This window comes from Eriocheir sinensis, chromosome 47 (assembly GCF_024679095.1).
Source record: "Eriocheir sinensis breed Jianghai 21 chromosome 47, ASM2467909v1, whole genome shotgun sequence".
Lineage (NCBI taxonomy): Eukaryota > Metazoa > Arthropoda > Malacostraca > Decapoda > Varunidae > Eriocheir > Eriocheir sinensis.
Genome location: NC_066555.1, coordinates 383,353 through 400,991, shown reverse-complemented (window position 1 = coordinate 400,991; position 17,639 = coordinate 383,353). Strand labels below are relative to the sequence as shown.

Sequence of the window (17,639 nt, the reverse complement as noted above, 5' to 3'; positions counted from 1 at the left end):
TTCATTTCCCTTCATTTTATTTCCCTTTTTGGTCATAGCAGTAGAAGTAGTAGTAGTAGTAGTAGTAGTAGTAGTAGTAGTAGTAGTAGTAGTAGTAGTAGTAGTAGTAGTAGTAGTAGTAGTAGTCATAACAGCGGTAAGTCACCAAACTCATCTCCTTTAAACTTACTAAAAATACTAACCTAACATATACACAGATAGATAGATAGATAGATAGATATATGCCTCACTAATCCAATATTTATAAGATCCACAAACCAAATCAATACAGGAATTTACATTTAACAGAATTTATAAACCAAAATTAAGCATAGACAATGGAGAAGGTCTTGTAATCCCAGTTTTGTTCACCTTTTAGTTGGTTTAGCAATGAGTTTATTTTTTATATATACATTGAGGCTTTCATCATGAGCAAGGGTTAATTTACTTCCTCGCACGCTGCAAAGACAATGGGATGAGGCAGGTTTTGGACATCGCTTATAAATCCCGCCCAGAATTTTTGGGATTTAATTTTAACCGATAAAGTAACTGAATTGCAAAAACCGAGTAAGCCGAGTAATGCTCACTCAAATTCAAGAACCGAGTAAACCAAGAAAAATCGTAAGTCATCTGTGAGGCTGTGACATCAAGATCAGGTTCCACAACAACAACAAACTGCAAGATGGCGAGTACGGTCAACTACATCTAAAGGCCGGAGAGGAGATTAATCGGGTCCTCACGAGTGTTTCTTTGGGTTCAGGGCACAGAGGAAGGGTCACACTACCACCAGGGTCATAAAACTACTGGAAGTGCCCACAACTCCTACGAAAGCCTTGTCAAATGTGTGTTTCTTTAGGTTCATGGTATACAGAGGAAGGGTCACACTACCACCAGGGTCATAAAACTACTGGAAATGCCCACAACTCCTACGAAAGCCTTGTCAAATGTGTGTTTCTTTAGGTTCACGGTACAGAGGAAGGGTCACACTACCACCAGGGTCATAAAACTACTGGAAGTGCCCACAACTCCTACGAAAGCCTTGTCAAATGTGTGTTCTTGGGCAGCAAAATGTCTTGTAACAGTCCACCTTCCTTACAGCAACCAAATTTCTACCACATAAAGAACAACCATTCACACACCGAACCTCACCAATCCCACCCCTCTAACCCAACTGAATCAACAGCAATCGACCAAAAACTAACAGCATACATAAATGGCGCCACTATAAAAATTTGCCTGCGCCATGACGTAAAAAATAAAAATCTCCCGCCCAAAACTGCTAAAAAAATAAGTTTCTTGATATCAAACCTTCAGCATTCCAGCATTTTCTCCTAACTTAATTAATTGAGAACAATACCATTAATACTACCTATAGAAAAGTCCTGTAACTACCAATCCCTTCTACACAGACAGGTTAGAATAAATCAACACCAATTCGGCAAGGTTCATTACAAACAATTACACTCGAATGCCTGGAATCACAACACGGATCAAACAACAGATAACCGTGGACCCTCTTCACATAGACAAGCAAACAAACTTACACTTATGTACAAGATCGCAAACACTCACATTGACATTGACCCACATACTTACACAACGCAAACAGTCAATGTACTCGTAACACACACATCCATAAATACCAAACATATCACACCAACACTGACGCATACAAGCACTCGTACTTTCCATGCACCATACGTGATTGGAACAGCCTCCCTCAACAGATTTTAGAGTGTGGTACAATAGGCTCATTCAGAAAACAAATACACACTCGCTTGTCACCACAACACACCAACACTAACAATTAGACTTGATTCACTTCCCTCCCCTGCACGCTCGGCTCCCCCGTCCCCCCAACAGCCAACACAAATATGCGTGTTATGCGCCTGATAGGTACCCCACGCATTATTATCAAGATCAAGACCTCACACAAATCCTCTGCAGTCCACCTTCTCCTAATGATTTTCCTTCCTGACTGTCCTCTTGACATTTCCAGATTGGGACGACCACCTCCCTCTTCCAGTCAGGAGGAATGGTACCATACGCCAGTCAAGACCGCCTGCCACCAGTTACTGTCCTGCAGGTCACATCTTTGGGCAGCTCTGCACTGATATGTTACAAGTGCCAGGTGCCTCTCCACCCCTCAGCCTTGCCACAGACTCTCCCACCTCGTCAAGAGAGGGTGGACTATGGTTGATAGGTGGGTCAGCATCCGCAACCTGCAACCCAGCGACTGGAAGCTCTCCGCTCAGAGGGTCTGCCGTGTACAACAGCTCAAAGTACTCAGCCCAACAAGCCCTCTGCCCATCCATGTCTGACACTAGGCAGCCACCAACTGGAGGTCACTTTATTTGAGTTTATTTATTGCTGTTACATCCTTCTTTATGTCCAAATTTTCATTCAGAGTAGAGGAAATTTTAAGATTCATCTCTGAGGGCTCTCCAGGTCAGTCTCCTATTCGCTCCTCTCTTGAGAAGTGTGTTCAGTACTCTTAACCCGGTATGTAGCAGCGATGGGCCAAATTTGTGGCTTTACCGTGTAGCAGCGACGGGCCAAATTTGTGGCTTTACCGTGTAGCAGCGACGGGCCAAATTTGTGGCTTTACCGTGTAGCAGCGACAAATAAATTTGTGGCTTTACCGTAGCAGCAACGGGCCAAATTTGTAGCTTTACCGTGTAGCAGCGACGGGCCAAATTTGTAGCTTTACCGTGTAGCAGCGACGGGCCAAATTTGTGGCTTTACCGTGTAGCAGCGACGGGCAAAAATTTGTAGCTTTACCGTGTAGCAGCGAGAGTCAAATTTGTGGCTTTACCGTGTAGCAGCGACGGGCCAAATTTGTGGCTTTACCGTGTAGCAGCGACGGGCCAAATTTGTGGCTTTACCGTGTAGCAGCGACGGGCCAAATTTGTAGCTTTACCGTGTAGCAGCGACGGGCCAAATTTGTAGCTTTACCGTGTGGCAGCGACGGGCCAAATTTGTGCCATGATATAAACCCCCCAAAATAGATGATACATAATATGATCAGAAATGCTTTGATATATATTATGAAATGGTTTGTATGAGGGGTGATTTTTTCTCATTTTTCTTGCTTAGAGGGACCATTAAGAAACATGATCCCCGCTGCTACTGGGTTAATCTGTTTCTACCCAAAGATTCAACCATTTTGATCTCTCCTATTTCTTGCAGCTGTTCCTAAATGGCCAAGTGCTGCTTCCTACTTCAGCACTAAAATCTCAGACTCTTGATAATTGGGTTAAGTGCTTCTCCATTGCTACTTCCACCTCTGCTTAGAACTTTTCCACATCATCCTCCTCGTAAGTTGATGTTAGTGCATGAAGCCGAAGTTCTTTTGTTTATATTGCTTGTTCACCTTGATGATTCCTGACACTTCTCTTGATGATGAAGAATTTTCCAATTAACCCGGTAGCAGCAGGGATCACGATTCTTAATGGTCCCTCTAAGCGAGAAAAATGAGAAAAAATCACCCCTCACACAAACCATTTCATAATATATATCAAAGCATTTGTGATCAGTTTATGTATCATCTATTTTTGGGGGTTAAAATCATGGCACAAATTTGGCCCGTCGCTGCTACATGGTAAAGCCACAAATTTGGCCTGTCGCTGCTGCACAGTAAAGCCACAAATTTGGCCCGTCGCTGCCACACGGTAAAGCCACAAATTTGGCCCGTCGCTGCTACACGGTAAAGCCACAAATTTGGCCCGTCGCTGCTGCACAGTAAAGCCACAAATTTGGCCCATCGCTGCTACACGGTAAAGCCACAAATTTGGCCCGTCGCTGCTACATGGTAAAGCCACAAATTTGGCCCGTCGCTGCTACATGGTAAAGCCACAAATTTGGCCTGTTGCTGCTACACGGTAAAGCCACAAATTTGGCCGTCGCTGCTACGGTAAAGCCACAAATTTGGCCCGTCACTGCTACACGGTAAAGCCACAAATTTGGCCCGTCATTGCTGCACGGTAAAGCCACAAATTTGGCCCGTTGTTGCTACACGGTAAAGCCACAAATTTGGCCCATCACTGCTACGGTAAAGCCACAAATTTGGTTCATAACTGCTACACGGTAAAGCCACAAATTTGGCCCGTCGCTGCTACACGGTAAAGCCACAAATTTGGCCCGTCGCTGCTACACGGTAAAGCCACAAATTTGGCCCGTCGTTGCTACCGGGTTAAAAATCCAACACCATGCTCTGTAGTACTTTGCTGCACTAATTATGTCCATCAGGCAATACTATGGATGCCTCACCCATCATCCCAACCCCACTGAGACCAATGATGTCCCTTTTATGTCTTTCGGTTCTTGCAGCAATGGAGATAAGTTACCTTTTACTTGCCAGTCTTAACTTTGTAACTTGCCAATGTCAGATACCATAGACCAGGGCTACTCAACCGTCTGCCCATGGTCTGCATCCGGACCTTCAGAGAGTTGGCAGGGCTACTCAGCTGTTACGAGCAAAGGTCCAATCAGACAAGTTCAAATGTATGCAGAGGTCCGGATAGATATTGTGGCTGGACCCAAGGCTCCAGGAGTACAAAAATATAATTGAATAACATGAAGGTCCTGGCAATGGAGTCTTATAAGTGTTTTCCAGTACTGGCTGTAGGTCCAACAGTCAGTCTGCATACATTTGGAGGAGGAGGAGGAGGAGAGGCGTATGTCATTGTTGGGAAGGGTTGATCCAAAACACCTGGATGGCAATGGCTCATCAGGCGGGATGTGAGCTCTGCCCTGCATAAAGCCTGCTGAGTGTTGTCTTGAGTGAGTGCAGGGACACACTGAACAATTTATTCATTTCAGCTCAACACTGTGGCACACGTCAAGCCTGGGTGGTGGTCAGCGTGTGTGTGTGTGTGTGAGTGAAGGATGCAGGAGGCAGCCGGCCCTTCCACATGAGTCATGGGGAGCAGCTTCCTCATGGTAAATATGTAAGTTCTTTTCTCTGTAGTTGGTGTTAGAATGGTTGTACTGGATAGGGAACCATAACCACTATTTTTATGGCAGTACTTGAGAACATTCACCGCTGCCTTTTTGCCAAGAGATGCGTCTCAGTTATTCACTCGCTGTGGTGGTGTTAGCGCCAAAATTAAGAGCTAATGAAACATATTTCCTTGTACATTAATGCAAATACACTCACACCTCAGTTTACGAGTTTAATTTGTTCCGGAATTTTGCTCACAAACCAAAAAGCTCGTAACCAAAACGTATTTACCCGTATAAATTAATGTGAAGCCCGTTGATGCGTCCCATATCCCCAAAATATTAACAAAAATAATTTTGAATATTATCTTATACAGAATAATGGTAATTTTACTAACACATAGCAATGATAAATAATATAAATAATATAGTATAATGATATAAATATAAATGATATAGTATGATAATATAAATATAAATAATATAGTATAATGATATAAATATAAATGATATAGTATGATAATATAAATATAAATAATATAGTGCTGAAAACACAAAGGTCACACACTAGACCACAAGTGTAAGCGGACACGATGACGCCGGTGGTGCCTCTGTGAGTGTACGGCGCGGTCTGATGGTGGCGTCACACTGGACGTTTTCTCCCAACCGTTGGAGCTTGGAGCAACCGCGATTGTCCGTACACCCAACCAGCAGTGAGTTGTTGGTTTGGGTAAACACTCCTGTCCTCTCGTCTTTGAAGCCACGATTGTACCCACAACCACTTCTTCCTTCCAGTTAACTGTGGCAACAAGTCCATAAGTTGAGTACCAGCAGCACAAGGCATAACAGCCCTTACTGTTGCAAATGATGCCGCGTTGATGCAGGGTGACTGGTTTGTTTACGTAGTGGATGCGGGCAACTGAACTTGGTTTTCCGCTCTGAGCGCTTTCATCTTGTGGCGGACAAAGGGAACCCACCCTCGCGTCTTGGACTCGTACAAACAGGATGCTCGCACACCAAGTCACCGCTTGTAAACCAAGGCATCTTTCATGATATTTTTTTTGCTTGTAAATCAAAATGCTCATAAACTGAGGCACTCACAAAACGAGGTAGTACTGTATAACCGGGATTAGCACTATTCAGAGTTTTTAGCAGCAGCCATCATGTGTGCCACGCAGCATGTTCCCACTTGGTTGCCTCAAATGTGTCAGCTGTGCCGTTAAACTTACTTCAACACCTTGACCCGTAGACCGCAGGCTAGAGAGCATTTGCAGATTTCAAAGCATGCGCCGTGTTGATGAATTTTTGTGAAATAGATGTTTTCAGCAATTCCCTGTGTGGCAATTTCAGACATAAGCACCGTAGTTTATAGTGCTTTTTCACTGCCAATCTTGTCTCTACAACATGAAACAAACTAGAAGTCCCTCGGTTGCAGCGTGGCAGAGACATGATGTTGGGAAGAGATATCTTTTGGCCAGGCCGGCACTCTTGTTGGTGTGGGTACAGTTGGCCATGGCGTGGTTTTCCTGCCTCGCCCCGCGCCAAGCACTGGGCCATGCATTACACCGACCTGCACGATTGCCACACCCATCCTAATGTGTACTGAGTGTGTCATGGGTTAAGCCATTTCTTTTTCTGAGGCTGACTGACATGTTTAGCATCACGTGGGTCAGCACTACCCTCTGCTAGGCCTTTGCTGACCACTGTCTCATCAAAGAACAGTACAGGCACACTCTGGGGGAGGTGGTGGCTGAGTGCTTAGTGTGATGACTTTGTGGTCCTGAAGACCCTGGTGTGAGTCCTGCTGCAAGTCACTGGCAGTTTCCAAGCATCACCAAGTGGCATGAAGGCGCCGCATGCTTCACAGACCTTCACTCATCCCCAACTTCAGCAACTTTTGTCGTGAGGAGCATGAGAGGAGTGACAACTTGGCCATCTTAAAGCAGTGAAGGCAGTTCCTGGAGAGCACGTCCCACAAACTCATGGTAATGCTGCATTGAGTAAATCTAAGTTCTAAAACTGCTTACTTTTTGTAATTTATTATTTTACCCGTAACTTGTGTATCAGTAACTTTAAATTGTTTGTTATGCAATGCTCTAAAGTGAATTTTGTTAATCCAAATTGACCTAAAACATGAACAGCCTGTTGCAGAGTGAACCAACATCAATTTGAAAATCTGGATGATACAAATGAGGCGTTCTCTGAAAGGTGTGAGGCAGCGTCCTTGGTGGTGAACAGCCTCTTTGCAGCGCCTCGGTGCATGACACTGTGAAGGAAAGTTCCTGTGCCGTGCGTACAGGAAACTGCATTTATGGTACCGCTGTGGTCGAGCATTGGTGAAAAATCAGTATTTCCCCCTCAGCAATGCCTCCACATTTGCTTGATAAAAGTATCCAAAAACATCCTAAAAATAAAAGAATGCCGTCTCTCTACCGTCACCTGCTTTTGTGTGTTTAAAGGGACGGGTTTAACCCACTGATGCGCCATCGGCCTGTATTCCCGGGTATGTACAGGCTATTATGCTTTGTTCCGAGGCTGTGTGCACTCTAAAGTGTTCACATAGGGTGGAGCTGGCAACACCGGGTATCTAGCGCTTTTTGGAAACCCTAATAACTCTCCCTCCCTCCCACCAAGCAGAAACTCATGTTCCTGGGGGCAGTGACCTGCCCTAGGCAAGTGTGACTGGTGAGGAAATGTTATGGAGGGAAGGGAAGTGTCTGCTGCTGGCTAAAAAAAAAATCCTGTCCTGTGAAGTAACTTTCTGATGACCCCGAGCAGTGAGGTGATTGAAATTTACCAGTAAAGGCACATTTGAGTGGTTTGTACACTGCTGCCCCAGGGCGATATCCCAACTATAAATAGCAGTAAATGTTGAAATAATTTGATGGCTCTTTGTGAGGGTTATCTATATAAGTTGATTTATGAAATACATGGAAATCATTAAAAATGGGTAAATACAGAGAGAGAGACAGACATTATAAAACTTTAAATGGCGATATCTCAAAACATTATTTTTTTATTTTAAAAAATTCGTGGAGGATTCAAAACTTAATATATTTCCTTGTGCTTTGGTCTGTTTGTTCAGGATGACGGATACTTGTGCTTTGGTCTGTTTGTTCAGGATGACGGATACTTGTGCTTTGGTCTGTTTGTTCAGGATGACGGATACTTGTGCTTTGGTCTGTTTGTTCAGGATGACGGATACTTGTGCTTTGGTCTGTTTGTTCAGGATGTGGATACTTGTGCTTTGGTCTGTTGGTTCAGGATGACGGATACTTGTGCTTTGGTCTGTTTGTTCAGGATGATGGATACTTGTGCTTTGGTCTGTTTGTTCAGGATGACGGATACTTGTGCTTTGGTCTGTTTGTTCAGGATGACGGATACTTGTGCTTTGGTCTGTTTGTTCAGGATGATGGATACTTGTGCTTTGGTCTGTTTGTTCAGGATGACGGATACTTGTGCTTTGGTCTGTTTGTTCAGGATGACGGATACTTGTGCTTTGGTCTGTTTGTTCAGGATGACGGATACTTGTGCTTTGGTCTGTTTGTTCAGGATGACGGATACTTGTGCTTTGGTCTGTTTGTTCAGGATGACGGATACTTGTGCTTTGGTCTGTTTGTTCAGGATGACGGATACTTGTGCTTTGGTCTGTTTGTTCAGGATGACGGATACTTGTGCTTTGGTCTGTTTGTTCAGGATGACGGATACTTGTGCTTTGGTCTGTTTGTTCAGGATGACGGATACTTGTGCTTTGGTCTGTTTGTTCAGGATGACGGATACTTGTGCTTTGGTCTGTTTGTTCAGGATGACGGATACTTGTGGTTTGGTCTGTTTGTTCAGGATGACGGATACTTGTGCTTTGGTCTGTTTGTTCAGGATGACGGATACTTGTGCTTTGGTCTGCTTGTTCAGGATGACGGATACAACAGTCACACTGGAGGCTTTTTTTCTAAAGCAAATATCAGGCGTTCAAGGCGGGGTAAACTGCATGTTCTTGGCAATGAGCGGCGATGCTTGGTCAAGCACCGGCGACATTTCATGAACTAAGAGGAGTTTCTAAAACTGAACCTATACAGTTATTAGGCCGTCAAATAAGTACACACATATATAAGCATTTTCCTGTCATACATGTCATGCTGTCTGTGTCATGATTTTCATAAATTTTGTCATGCAGTCACGACACTGCATGACACCGCGCATTTCTTTAACTGTGCTTTCAGAATGAAGTACAACCATCACTGAATATATTCCATTAATTTCAAGTCTTAGCTGCTGATAGCTTTTCTATATTGATTTTTAATGTGTGCATGTACTACTCCTATTGCTGGACCTGAAATTACTAGTGAGAAAAACGCTGGTCACGGGGCCCAGATGTAGAGTGAACGCAAAACCTGCCCAGCTGTAGAGTGAATGGAAAACCTGCCCAGCTGTAGAGTGAACGGAAAACCTGCCCAGCTGTAGAGTGAATGGAAAACCTGCCCAGCTGTAGAGTGAATGGAAAACCTGCCCAGCTGTAGAGTGAATGGAAAACCTGCCCAGCTGTATGGTGAACGGAAAACCTGTTGCTATCAGACTAACACTTGCTGAATGTGTACAAAGGAATTCAGGGACTGCCGGGGAAAAACTGACAAGGAAGGAAGTGACTCAAGAGCCTGTAGAAAAAAAACATACATACTTAATACTTTCTGCTATTACTATTAGGGAAAAAATTATCATCTGTTACTATCTGTAAAAACCCTGAATGTAATAGTTCTGCCATTAATTATTTCTGTCCCCCATGTCTGCTGGAGGGCTCAAGAGTGTTCACGGGACGGCCACAACAACACCACAGGTAACAACATTTTTTGGCACTGTTGTGATTCACCTTCATGCTCTGTGTTGCGTAGCCTTGGAAATAAACGCTCCTTTGAAATCTGTGCTGTCTTAATAGTTCCCGGCAACCACCTTCATTTATACCACAGGAGTGAGAGAGATAAAAGATAGGAGAAAAAGAGAAGGGGTGGAAGAGGAATTGTATATAGGATGAAAAAAAGAGAAAAGATCAAATAGGAAGAGAGTGAGGAAGAAAGGGAAACAGAAAGGGGAGTAAATACGTACAGAAGAGGAATTGTAAATAGGATGAAAAAAAGAGAAAAGATCAAATAGGAAGAGAGGGAGCAAGAAAGGGAAACAGAAAGGGGAGTAAATACGTACAGAAGAGGAATTGTATATAGGATGAAAAAAAGAGAAAAGATCAAATAGGAAGAGAGAGAGCGAGAAAGGGAAACAGAAAGGGGAGTAAATACGTACAGAAGAGGAATTGTATATAGGATGAAAAAAAGAGAAAAGATCAAATAGGAAGAGAGAGAGCGAGAAAGAGAAACAGAAAGGGGAGTCACATAACTGCCGAGCCAGGACCTGATGATTTTTTATTTATTTTTTATTTTTGTTTTGTTTTACAGCAGAGGAGTCAGTTCAAGGGCATAAAAAAAGGTAACAAATGTGGAAAAAAAGCCCGCTACTCACTGCTCCTATAAAGAGTTAGAGGAGTGGCCGAAAGATAGGTCAATTTCGGGAGGAGAGGTGTCCTGATACCCTCCTCTAGAAAGAGTTCAAGTCGTAGGCAGGAGGAAATACAGATGAAGGAAGGAAAGTAGGAAGCGGTGATCATTGCCACTCTGGATGGGGCTGTTACGGGTCGTTAGATATAATTCAGGGTTTTGCTTATGTAGTATTTTATCTATGATCTGACGCCTCCGTGGTGCAGGGGTTAGTATGCCTTGCTGCCATCCGGGGTTGGTCCAGCTTAGGGCAGTTTACAGTTTAGTGGGCAAGTTTAAACGTTCTTACATCTACTTAATAATCAGCAATGAATGTCTTAAAGTTTGGAACTCCCAGACACATTAGTTGTATTTCCATAATCTTTCATCACAGTTTCCTTTGGGTGACTTGCTGCTACATATCTCAACCCCTTGACTGCACATTTCCTACCAGAAGACCTCACCAAGCTGCAGGAGTGAAGCAACAAGTGGCTGCTACAGTTCAATGAAGAAAAATGTAAAGTCCTGCACCTTGGGAGGGGATATCCAGCACACCAATACCACATGGGAAACACTCCACTATCCACCACAGAGGCAGAGAAAGACCTGGGAGTGTATGTTACCAGGCTACCAGTGAAGGGATATCCAGCACACCAATACCACATGGGAAACACTCCACTATCCACCACAGAGGCAGAGAAAGACCTGGGAGTGTATGTTACCAGGGTACCAGTGAAGGGATATCCAGCACACCAATACCACATGGGAAACACTCCACTACCCACCACAGAGGCAGAGAAAGACCTGGGAGTGTATGTTACCAGGCTACCAGTGAAGGGATATCCAGCACACCAATACCACATGGGAAACACTCCACTATCCACCACAGAGACAGAGAAAGACCTGGGACTATATGTTACCAGGCTACCAGTGAAGGGATATCCTGCACACCAATACCACATGGGAAACACTCCACTATCCACCACAGAGGCAGAGAAAGACCTGGGAGTGTATGTTACCAGGCTACCAGTGAAGGGATATCCAGCATACCAATACCACATGGGAAACACTCCACTATCCACCACAGAGGCAGAGAAAGACCTGGGAGTGTATGTTACCAGGCTACCAGTGAAGGGATATCCAGCATACCAATACCACATGGGAAACACTCCACTATCCACCACAGAGGCAGAGAAAGACCTGGGAGTGTATGTTACCAGGCTACCAGTGAAGGGATATCCAGCATACCAATACCACATGGGAAACACTCCACTATCCACCACAGAGGCAGAGAAAGACCTGGGAGTGTATGTTACCAGGCTACCAGTGAAGGGAAATCCAGCATACCAATACCACATGGGAAACACTCCACTATCCACCACAGAGGCAGAGAAAGACCTGGGAGTGTATGTTACCAGGCTACCAGTGAAGGGATATCCAGCACACCAATACCACATGGGAAACACTCCACTATCCACCAAAGAGACAGAGAAAGACCTGGGACTATATGTTACCAGGCTACCAGTGAAGGGATATCCAGCACACCAATACCACATGGGAAACACTCCACTATCCACCACAGAGACAGAGAAAGACCTGGGAATATATATTACCAGGCTACCAGTGAAGGGATATCCAGCACACCAATACCACATGGGAAACACTCCACTATCCACCACAGAGGCAGAGAAAGACCTGGGAGTACATGTTACCAGACTACCAGTGAAGGGAAATCCAGCATACCAATACCACATGGGAAACACTCCACTATCCACCACAGAGGCAGCGAAAGACCTGGGAGTGTATGTTACCAGGCTACCAGTGAAGGGATATCCAGCATACCAATACCACATGGGAAACACTCCACTATCCACCACAGAGGCAGAGAAAGACCTGGGAGTACATGTTACCAGGCTACCAGTGAGGGGATATCCAGCACACCAATACCACATGGGAAACACTCCACTATCCACCACAGAGGCAGAGAAAGACCTGGGAGTGAATGTTACCAGGCTACCAGTGAAGGGATATCCAGCACACCAATACCACATGGGAAACACTCCACTATCCACCACAGAGGCAGAGAAAGACCTGGGAGTGAATGTTACCAGGCTACCAGTGAAGGGATATCCAGCACACCAATACCACATGGGAAACACTCCACTATCCATCACAGAGACAAAGAAAGACCTGGGAATATATATCACCAGGCTACCAGTGAAAGCCGAATCCGTTCCAATCGCAGCAGACGGGTTAATGAATGCTCTAGAGATGGTAAGTAGTGAAGCTGGGAACGTTAGAGAAGAGATATTAAGAAGGATTTAGTGATACTTAATACGTTGCGCAGTTCAATCTTGTCTCATTAAAGTTACTGAAGGGACTGAGATGGCTTGCTGGGTATTAACAAGGGAGAAATAGATAATAAGTACAGATTATGGAAGGTAATGAAGGCTTAAACGTTAGAGAAGAGATATTTAGGAGGATTTTAGAGACAATTAAGATGCCAGACAGTTCAATCTTGTCTCATTAAAGTTACTGAAGGGGTTAAGATGACGTTGAGTGTTCAGAATATATTGTAGAAATGTTTAAACGAATACGATTATGAATCCAGGAACCAACAACATGAAGACGAGATAAAATACACATACTAGGAGCCCCAGACTGATCTCCTCCCCCTCCTCCTCCCATCACCAGCCGACCGAGTGAAGGGTGATGGCCGTGGTGATGGAAGGCCTGGGGGGAGGGGAGGGTAGTGAAGAAGGGGTGGGTTGTGAAGAAGGGATGGGTTGTGGGGAAGGGGTGGATGGTGGTGAATGGAGGAGGAAAGGGTGAAGAAGGAGGGGAGGGCAGTGAAAGAGGGAGGGGAAGAAGGAGAGGAGGGCAGTGAAAGAGGAGGGTGAAGAAGAGGAGGGAAGTAAAGGGGGTAGATGGGAGTCCTGCTTCCTATCCTCCCTTCCTTCCTTCCTCCCTGTCTCCGCCACGCCCCTCGTCAGTCAGCCGCCGTGTAACCAGCTGAATGAATGTTCTAAATAATTCCCGACACGAAATCAATCACATTCCGTGCTGACGCTGCTCGACACGAATATAAAACCGCGAGATCGACGCTCTTCAAGGCGAGCATACTGATGACGTAGTGAAAGTGTGTTCGTGACCCCGCAGAGTTTTGGACCTCAGGAGAAAAATCGCGTTCCATGTTGTAACCTGCACTCCAGCTTCCCAGTACCGAGGAGCAGGTGTTGGATGGAGGTATAGGAAGGCTCGTGTCTCCTCTGACCTAAAAAAATACAATGAAGTGGATACGAACGGCCTTGGTTGGCTGTTTGTCGCGTTGGTGTGAAATGAGTAGATTCGAACGAGTGTTATATCCTAACCTACCCTTACCCAAACTAACCTAACCTAACCTAACCTATAATTATAAGTCATCTTCATCATTTTTATCGCCATTATTATCATTACTATTACTATTAACAGCCATTACTCGTCTGCTGTAGAATAAGTGCCTTTTTTTCGGTTCAATCAGGCGGGTAGAACAGGCTTGGATATTCGTGGCAGTATTGTGAAAGGGGTCTATTAGATTCGAAGAAATGTCACAAGCTACGATGCCACTGAAGAAAAGTAGTATTGTAAAAGAATCTATATGAGTGAGGTAGATGTTGATGAAGGGGTAGGACGAGGAGGGGGGAGAGTCCATTGTAATAACTGTACGAGGCGGACGGGAAGAGATGTTGAGAGAGGGTGGCGAATGGGAGACAGAGAGGTGAGGGTTGGTGAGGGCGGGCAGAGAGAGAGAGGGTTGGTGAGGGCGGGCAGAGAGAGAGGGTTGGTGAGGGCGGGCAGAGAGAGAGGGTTGGTGAGGGCGGGCAGAGAGAGAGGGTTGGTGAGGGCAGAGAGAGAAGGTTGGTGAGGGCGGGCAGAGAGAGTGGGTTGGTGAGGGCGGGCAGAGAGAGTGGGTTGGTGAGGGCGGGCAGAGAGAGAGGGTTGGTGAGGGCGGGCAGAGAGAGAGAGGGTTGGTGAGGGCGGGCAGAGAGAGTGGGTTGGTGAGGGCGGGCAGAGAGAGTGGGTTGGTGAGGGCGGGCAGAGAGAGAGAGGGTTGGTGAGGGCGGGCAGAGAGAGAGGCTGGTACAGAAATTTTACAACCCCATTAAAGTAACAAAAATGGAGTATATGGAATAATGGAAGGAAGGAAGGGAGGAAGAAAAGAATGAAGGAGAAAATGATGTTAGAAAGAAAGGTTAAAAGAAGAAAAGGAAGAGGTGGGTATGGACATTTTTCATTACCTGGTATTTATGTACATGTAGCAAAAGTAGAAAAGATGGAACAAAGGAAGGAAGGGAGGAAGGAAGAAAATAATAAAACGAGAAAAATTAAATCAGAGAGAAAGCATGAAAGAAAAAAGAAAAAAAGGAAAGAATCAGAGAAAGAAAGAAATGAAGGAAGGAAGGAAGGATGGAAGAAAAGGAGGAGGGAGGGAAGGAAGGAAGGAAGAAAATAATAAAACGAGAAAAAAATAAATCAAAGAGAAAGGATGAAAGAAAAAAGAAAAAAAAGGAAAGAATCAGAGAAATGAAGGAAGGAAGGAAGGATGGAAGAAAAGGAGGAGGGAGGGAAGGAAGGAAGGAAGAAAATAACAAAACGAGAAAAAAATAAATCCGAGAGAAAGGATGAAAGAAAACAGAAAATAGGAAAGAATCAGAGAAAGAAAGGAAGGAAGGAAGAAAGAGAAAAACGAAGGAAAAAATGCTCCCAGAAAGAAAGGAAAGAAAGGAAGGAAGGAAAGAATAACATTACCATTATACGAACCAACCAAATACCAACCAAATTTTTGCTTGAGAGTCTTCAGATGGTAAGCAGTTCAGTTCTAAAACCACCTGCTCTTCCCCTATTCCTCCATTCCCTTACGCATGTCATCACTGCTCTCCCCTCACCAGGCACTGCTAAATCACCAAGTAAGTCCCCCATATACTCTCACCATCTCCTCGTCATCTTCAGTCACCTCACCATCAGCATTTCTCATCCCTTCTCCTCCCCTTCTCCTAGCTTCATGTCACTGTATAATACTTTTCACAATATGTTTGATGACTTTGAGTAAATTCATCAATCACCTGAGATATTGATCAAACTTCACTGTGTCATAAACGGTGCGGCCTAGAAAATTGATAGCTATATGTTTTTACTCACCTCGGTGAGATCTATAGGCCTACCAAATATGAACAAATCTGAGATGGGCCCGGAAAATCGACTTTTTTGGGGGTTGAACCGACATGGAAAGGCTGAGGGGAAACTCTACGGAAGCGTCCCACTATATTTGACACAGAAGACCACGCTCGCTGACCACATACTATATAGAGGGTCAGTCGGGTTCTAATGAGTGTTTCTTCAGGTTCATGGTACAGAGGACGGGCCAAATTACTACCAGGGTCACAAAACTACTCCTGGAAATACCCACTACTACTGTGAAAGCCTTGTCAAATATGTGTTCTTGGGCGGCGAAATGTCTTAAAATATGACTCCCTCACGCATTCCCAGCAAACCAGCGTCACTTAGACCCCTTCCCGCCACTGCCTGGGATCCTCTGCAACGCCTAACCGAAGCAGCAGAATCTAACTCTCTTGGGACGTAGAGAAGAAGGGGATCCCGTAACAGAAGAGACGAGGGTGACGAAACTAATGAAGAAAAAGGATTGTAGGGAAAGAGAAAGATAAGGAAGGGAAGGAAATAGAAGGCGGAACACAGCAAGCATGTCAGTATGTGTGTGTGTGTGTGTGTGTGTGTGTGTGTGTGTGTGGGCGGTACCTGTGTGTCGTGAGAGTGCGCGCTGGCTACGAGAGAGAGAGGGAGGGAGGGAGAGAGGGAGGGAGGGAGAGAGAGGTGCAAGAGAGAGCGACCTGTCACTGTTCTATTGGGAAGCGCTGGGGCGGGTGTGTGTGCGTGTGTGTGTTTGCTCTCTCTCTCTCTCTCTCTCTCTCTCTCTCTCTCTCTCTCTCTCTCTCTCTCTCTCTTCCTACATTCGCTCACTTCTTCTAAGCATCTTTTATCTCCTCCTCCTCCTCCTCCTCCTCCTCCTCCTTCTTCTTCTCCTCCATCTCTTCGTCTTCCTTTCATCTTTTTTTCCCTTTCCAATTCTTCCTCCTCCTCCTCCTCCTCCTCCTCCTCTTACTCCCTTCCTTCCTTCCTTCTCCTTTCATCATCTTCCTCATCACCATCATCATCATTATAACAGCATAGTGAAAGGTTGTTGTTGTTGTTGTTGTTGTTGTTTGAGTGTGTGTGTGTGTGTGTGTGTGTGTGTGAGAGAGAGAGAGAGAGAGAGAGAGAGAGAGAGAGAGAGAGAGAGAGAGAGAGAGAGAGAGAGAGAGAGAGAGAGAGAGAGAGAGAGAGAATATTGATCAACCTGAAAGAGAAAGAAAGAAAAAAAATATGTAAAGACAGAAATAAGAGGAAAAAGAAAAGAAAGAAAAGAAAAAGATCGATAATAATAGCAAGGAAGGAAAAGATAAAAGTGGAAAAGAAAATGAGGACAGAAAAAAATAATACCAAGAAAATAAAGGAAAAAAAGAAAAAGAAGGAAATAAAAGAAAAAAACAACAACTTGAGACGAAAAAGAGAAGGAAAAGAAGGAAAATGGAAAAGAAAAAGTGAAAAAGAAAAAATGAAAAAAAATAATGCGTGAAGGAGAAAGGGAAGAAAAAGAAAAGCTGGGAACGAGAAGGAAGAAAAAAAGAAGCAAAAGGAAGAAAAAAGGAAAAGAATGAAAAATCCAAATAGAAAATGAAAATGCCAAGAAAATAAAGGAAAAAAGATCGTAAAAGAGAAAAGAGAGAAAAAGATTGAAATAAAAAAAGAAAAAATCCCAGTCAAGGAGATATGAAGAAGAAAAGAAGACAAGGAGAAGAAAAGCTTAGTAGAAGTCGAAAAAAGGAAGAGAGAGAAGGAGGAGGAGGAAGAGGAAGAAGGAGAGGCAGAGGAAGATGACGGGAAAGAGGAAGAAGAGGAGGAGGACGAAGAGAAAGGAGAAGAAAAGAAGACAATGGAGGAAGAAAAAAAAATAACATGAAGGAAGAGGAAAAGGAAGAAGACGAAAGAAGGAAGAAAATAGTAATGTCGATGAAAATAAAGAAAAAAAGACAAGTTAAGAAAGAAGAAAGGAAGAAAATGAAGGAAGAAAAAGAAGAAAGAAGAGGAAGAAGAGAAAGAAAAGAA

General features: G+C 44.3%; 1 protein-coding gene and 1 long non-coding RNA gene across 16 annotated transcripts; one reads left to right on the top strand and one right to left on the bottom strand.

Moving 5' to 3' along the window:
* Positions 1-624: 624 nt before the first annotated feature.
* On the top strand, positions 625-8,146 carry LOC126981206 (uncharacterized). Of its 4 annotated transcripts, none has more exons than XR_007733811.1 (4): positions 625-668; positions 1,979-2,323; positions 4,801-4,928; positions 5,480-8,146. It is a non-coding gene; the product is annotated as an uncharacterized LOC126981206 (long non-coding RNA). The 4 variants fall into 4 exon arrangements; XR_007733810.1 differs by having other exon boundaries at positions 656-711; XR_007733812.1 differs by lacking the exon at positions 625-668 and having other exon boundaries at positions 729-2,323; positions 6,271-8,146.
* A 1,977-nt stretch (positions 8,147-10,123) lies between these two features.
* LOC126981180 (uncharacterized) lies at positions 10,124-12,424 on the bottom strand. 12 transcript variants are annotated; one of them, XM_050831902.1, is made up of 4 exons: positions 12,234-12,424; positions 11,838-12,134; positions 11,442-11,639; positions 10,124-11,144 (listed from the first exon to the last, which is right to left on the bottom strand). In XM_050831902.1, the coding sequence occupies exons 1-4, from the start codon at positions 12,389-12,391 to the stop codon at positions 10,778-10,780; spliced, it is 1,020 nt and encodes a 339-aa protein (XP_050687859.1). In that variant the 5' UTR covers positions 12,392-12,424; the 3' UTR covers positions 10,124-10,777. The 12 variants fall into 12 exon arrangements, 11 of the variants coding, with proteins under 11 accessions (XP_050687859.1, XP_050687863.1, XP_050687856.1 ...); XM_050831906.1 differs by lacking the exon at positions 11,442-11,639 and adding an exon at positions 11,244-11,342; XM_050831899.1 differs by having other exon boundaries at positions 11,442-11,738; positions 12,234-12,417.
* Positions 12,425-17,639: the final 5,215 nt, after the last annotated feature.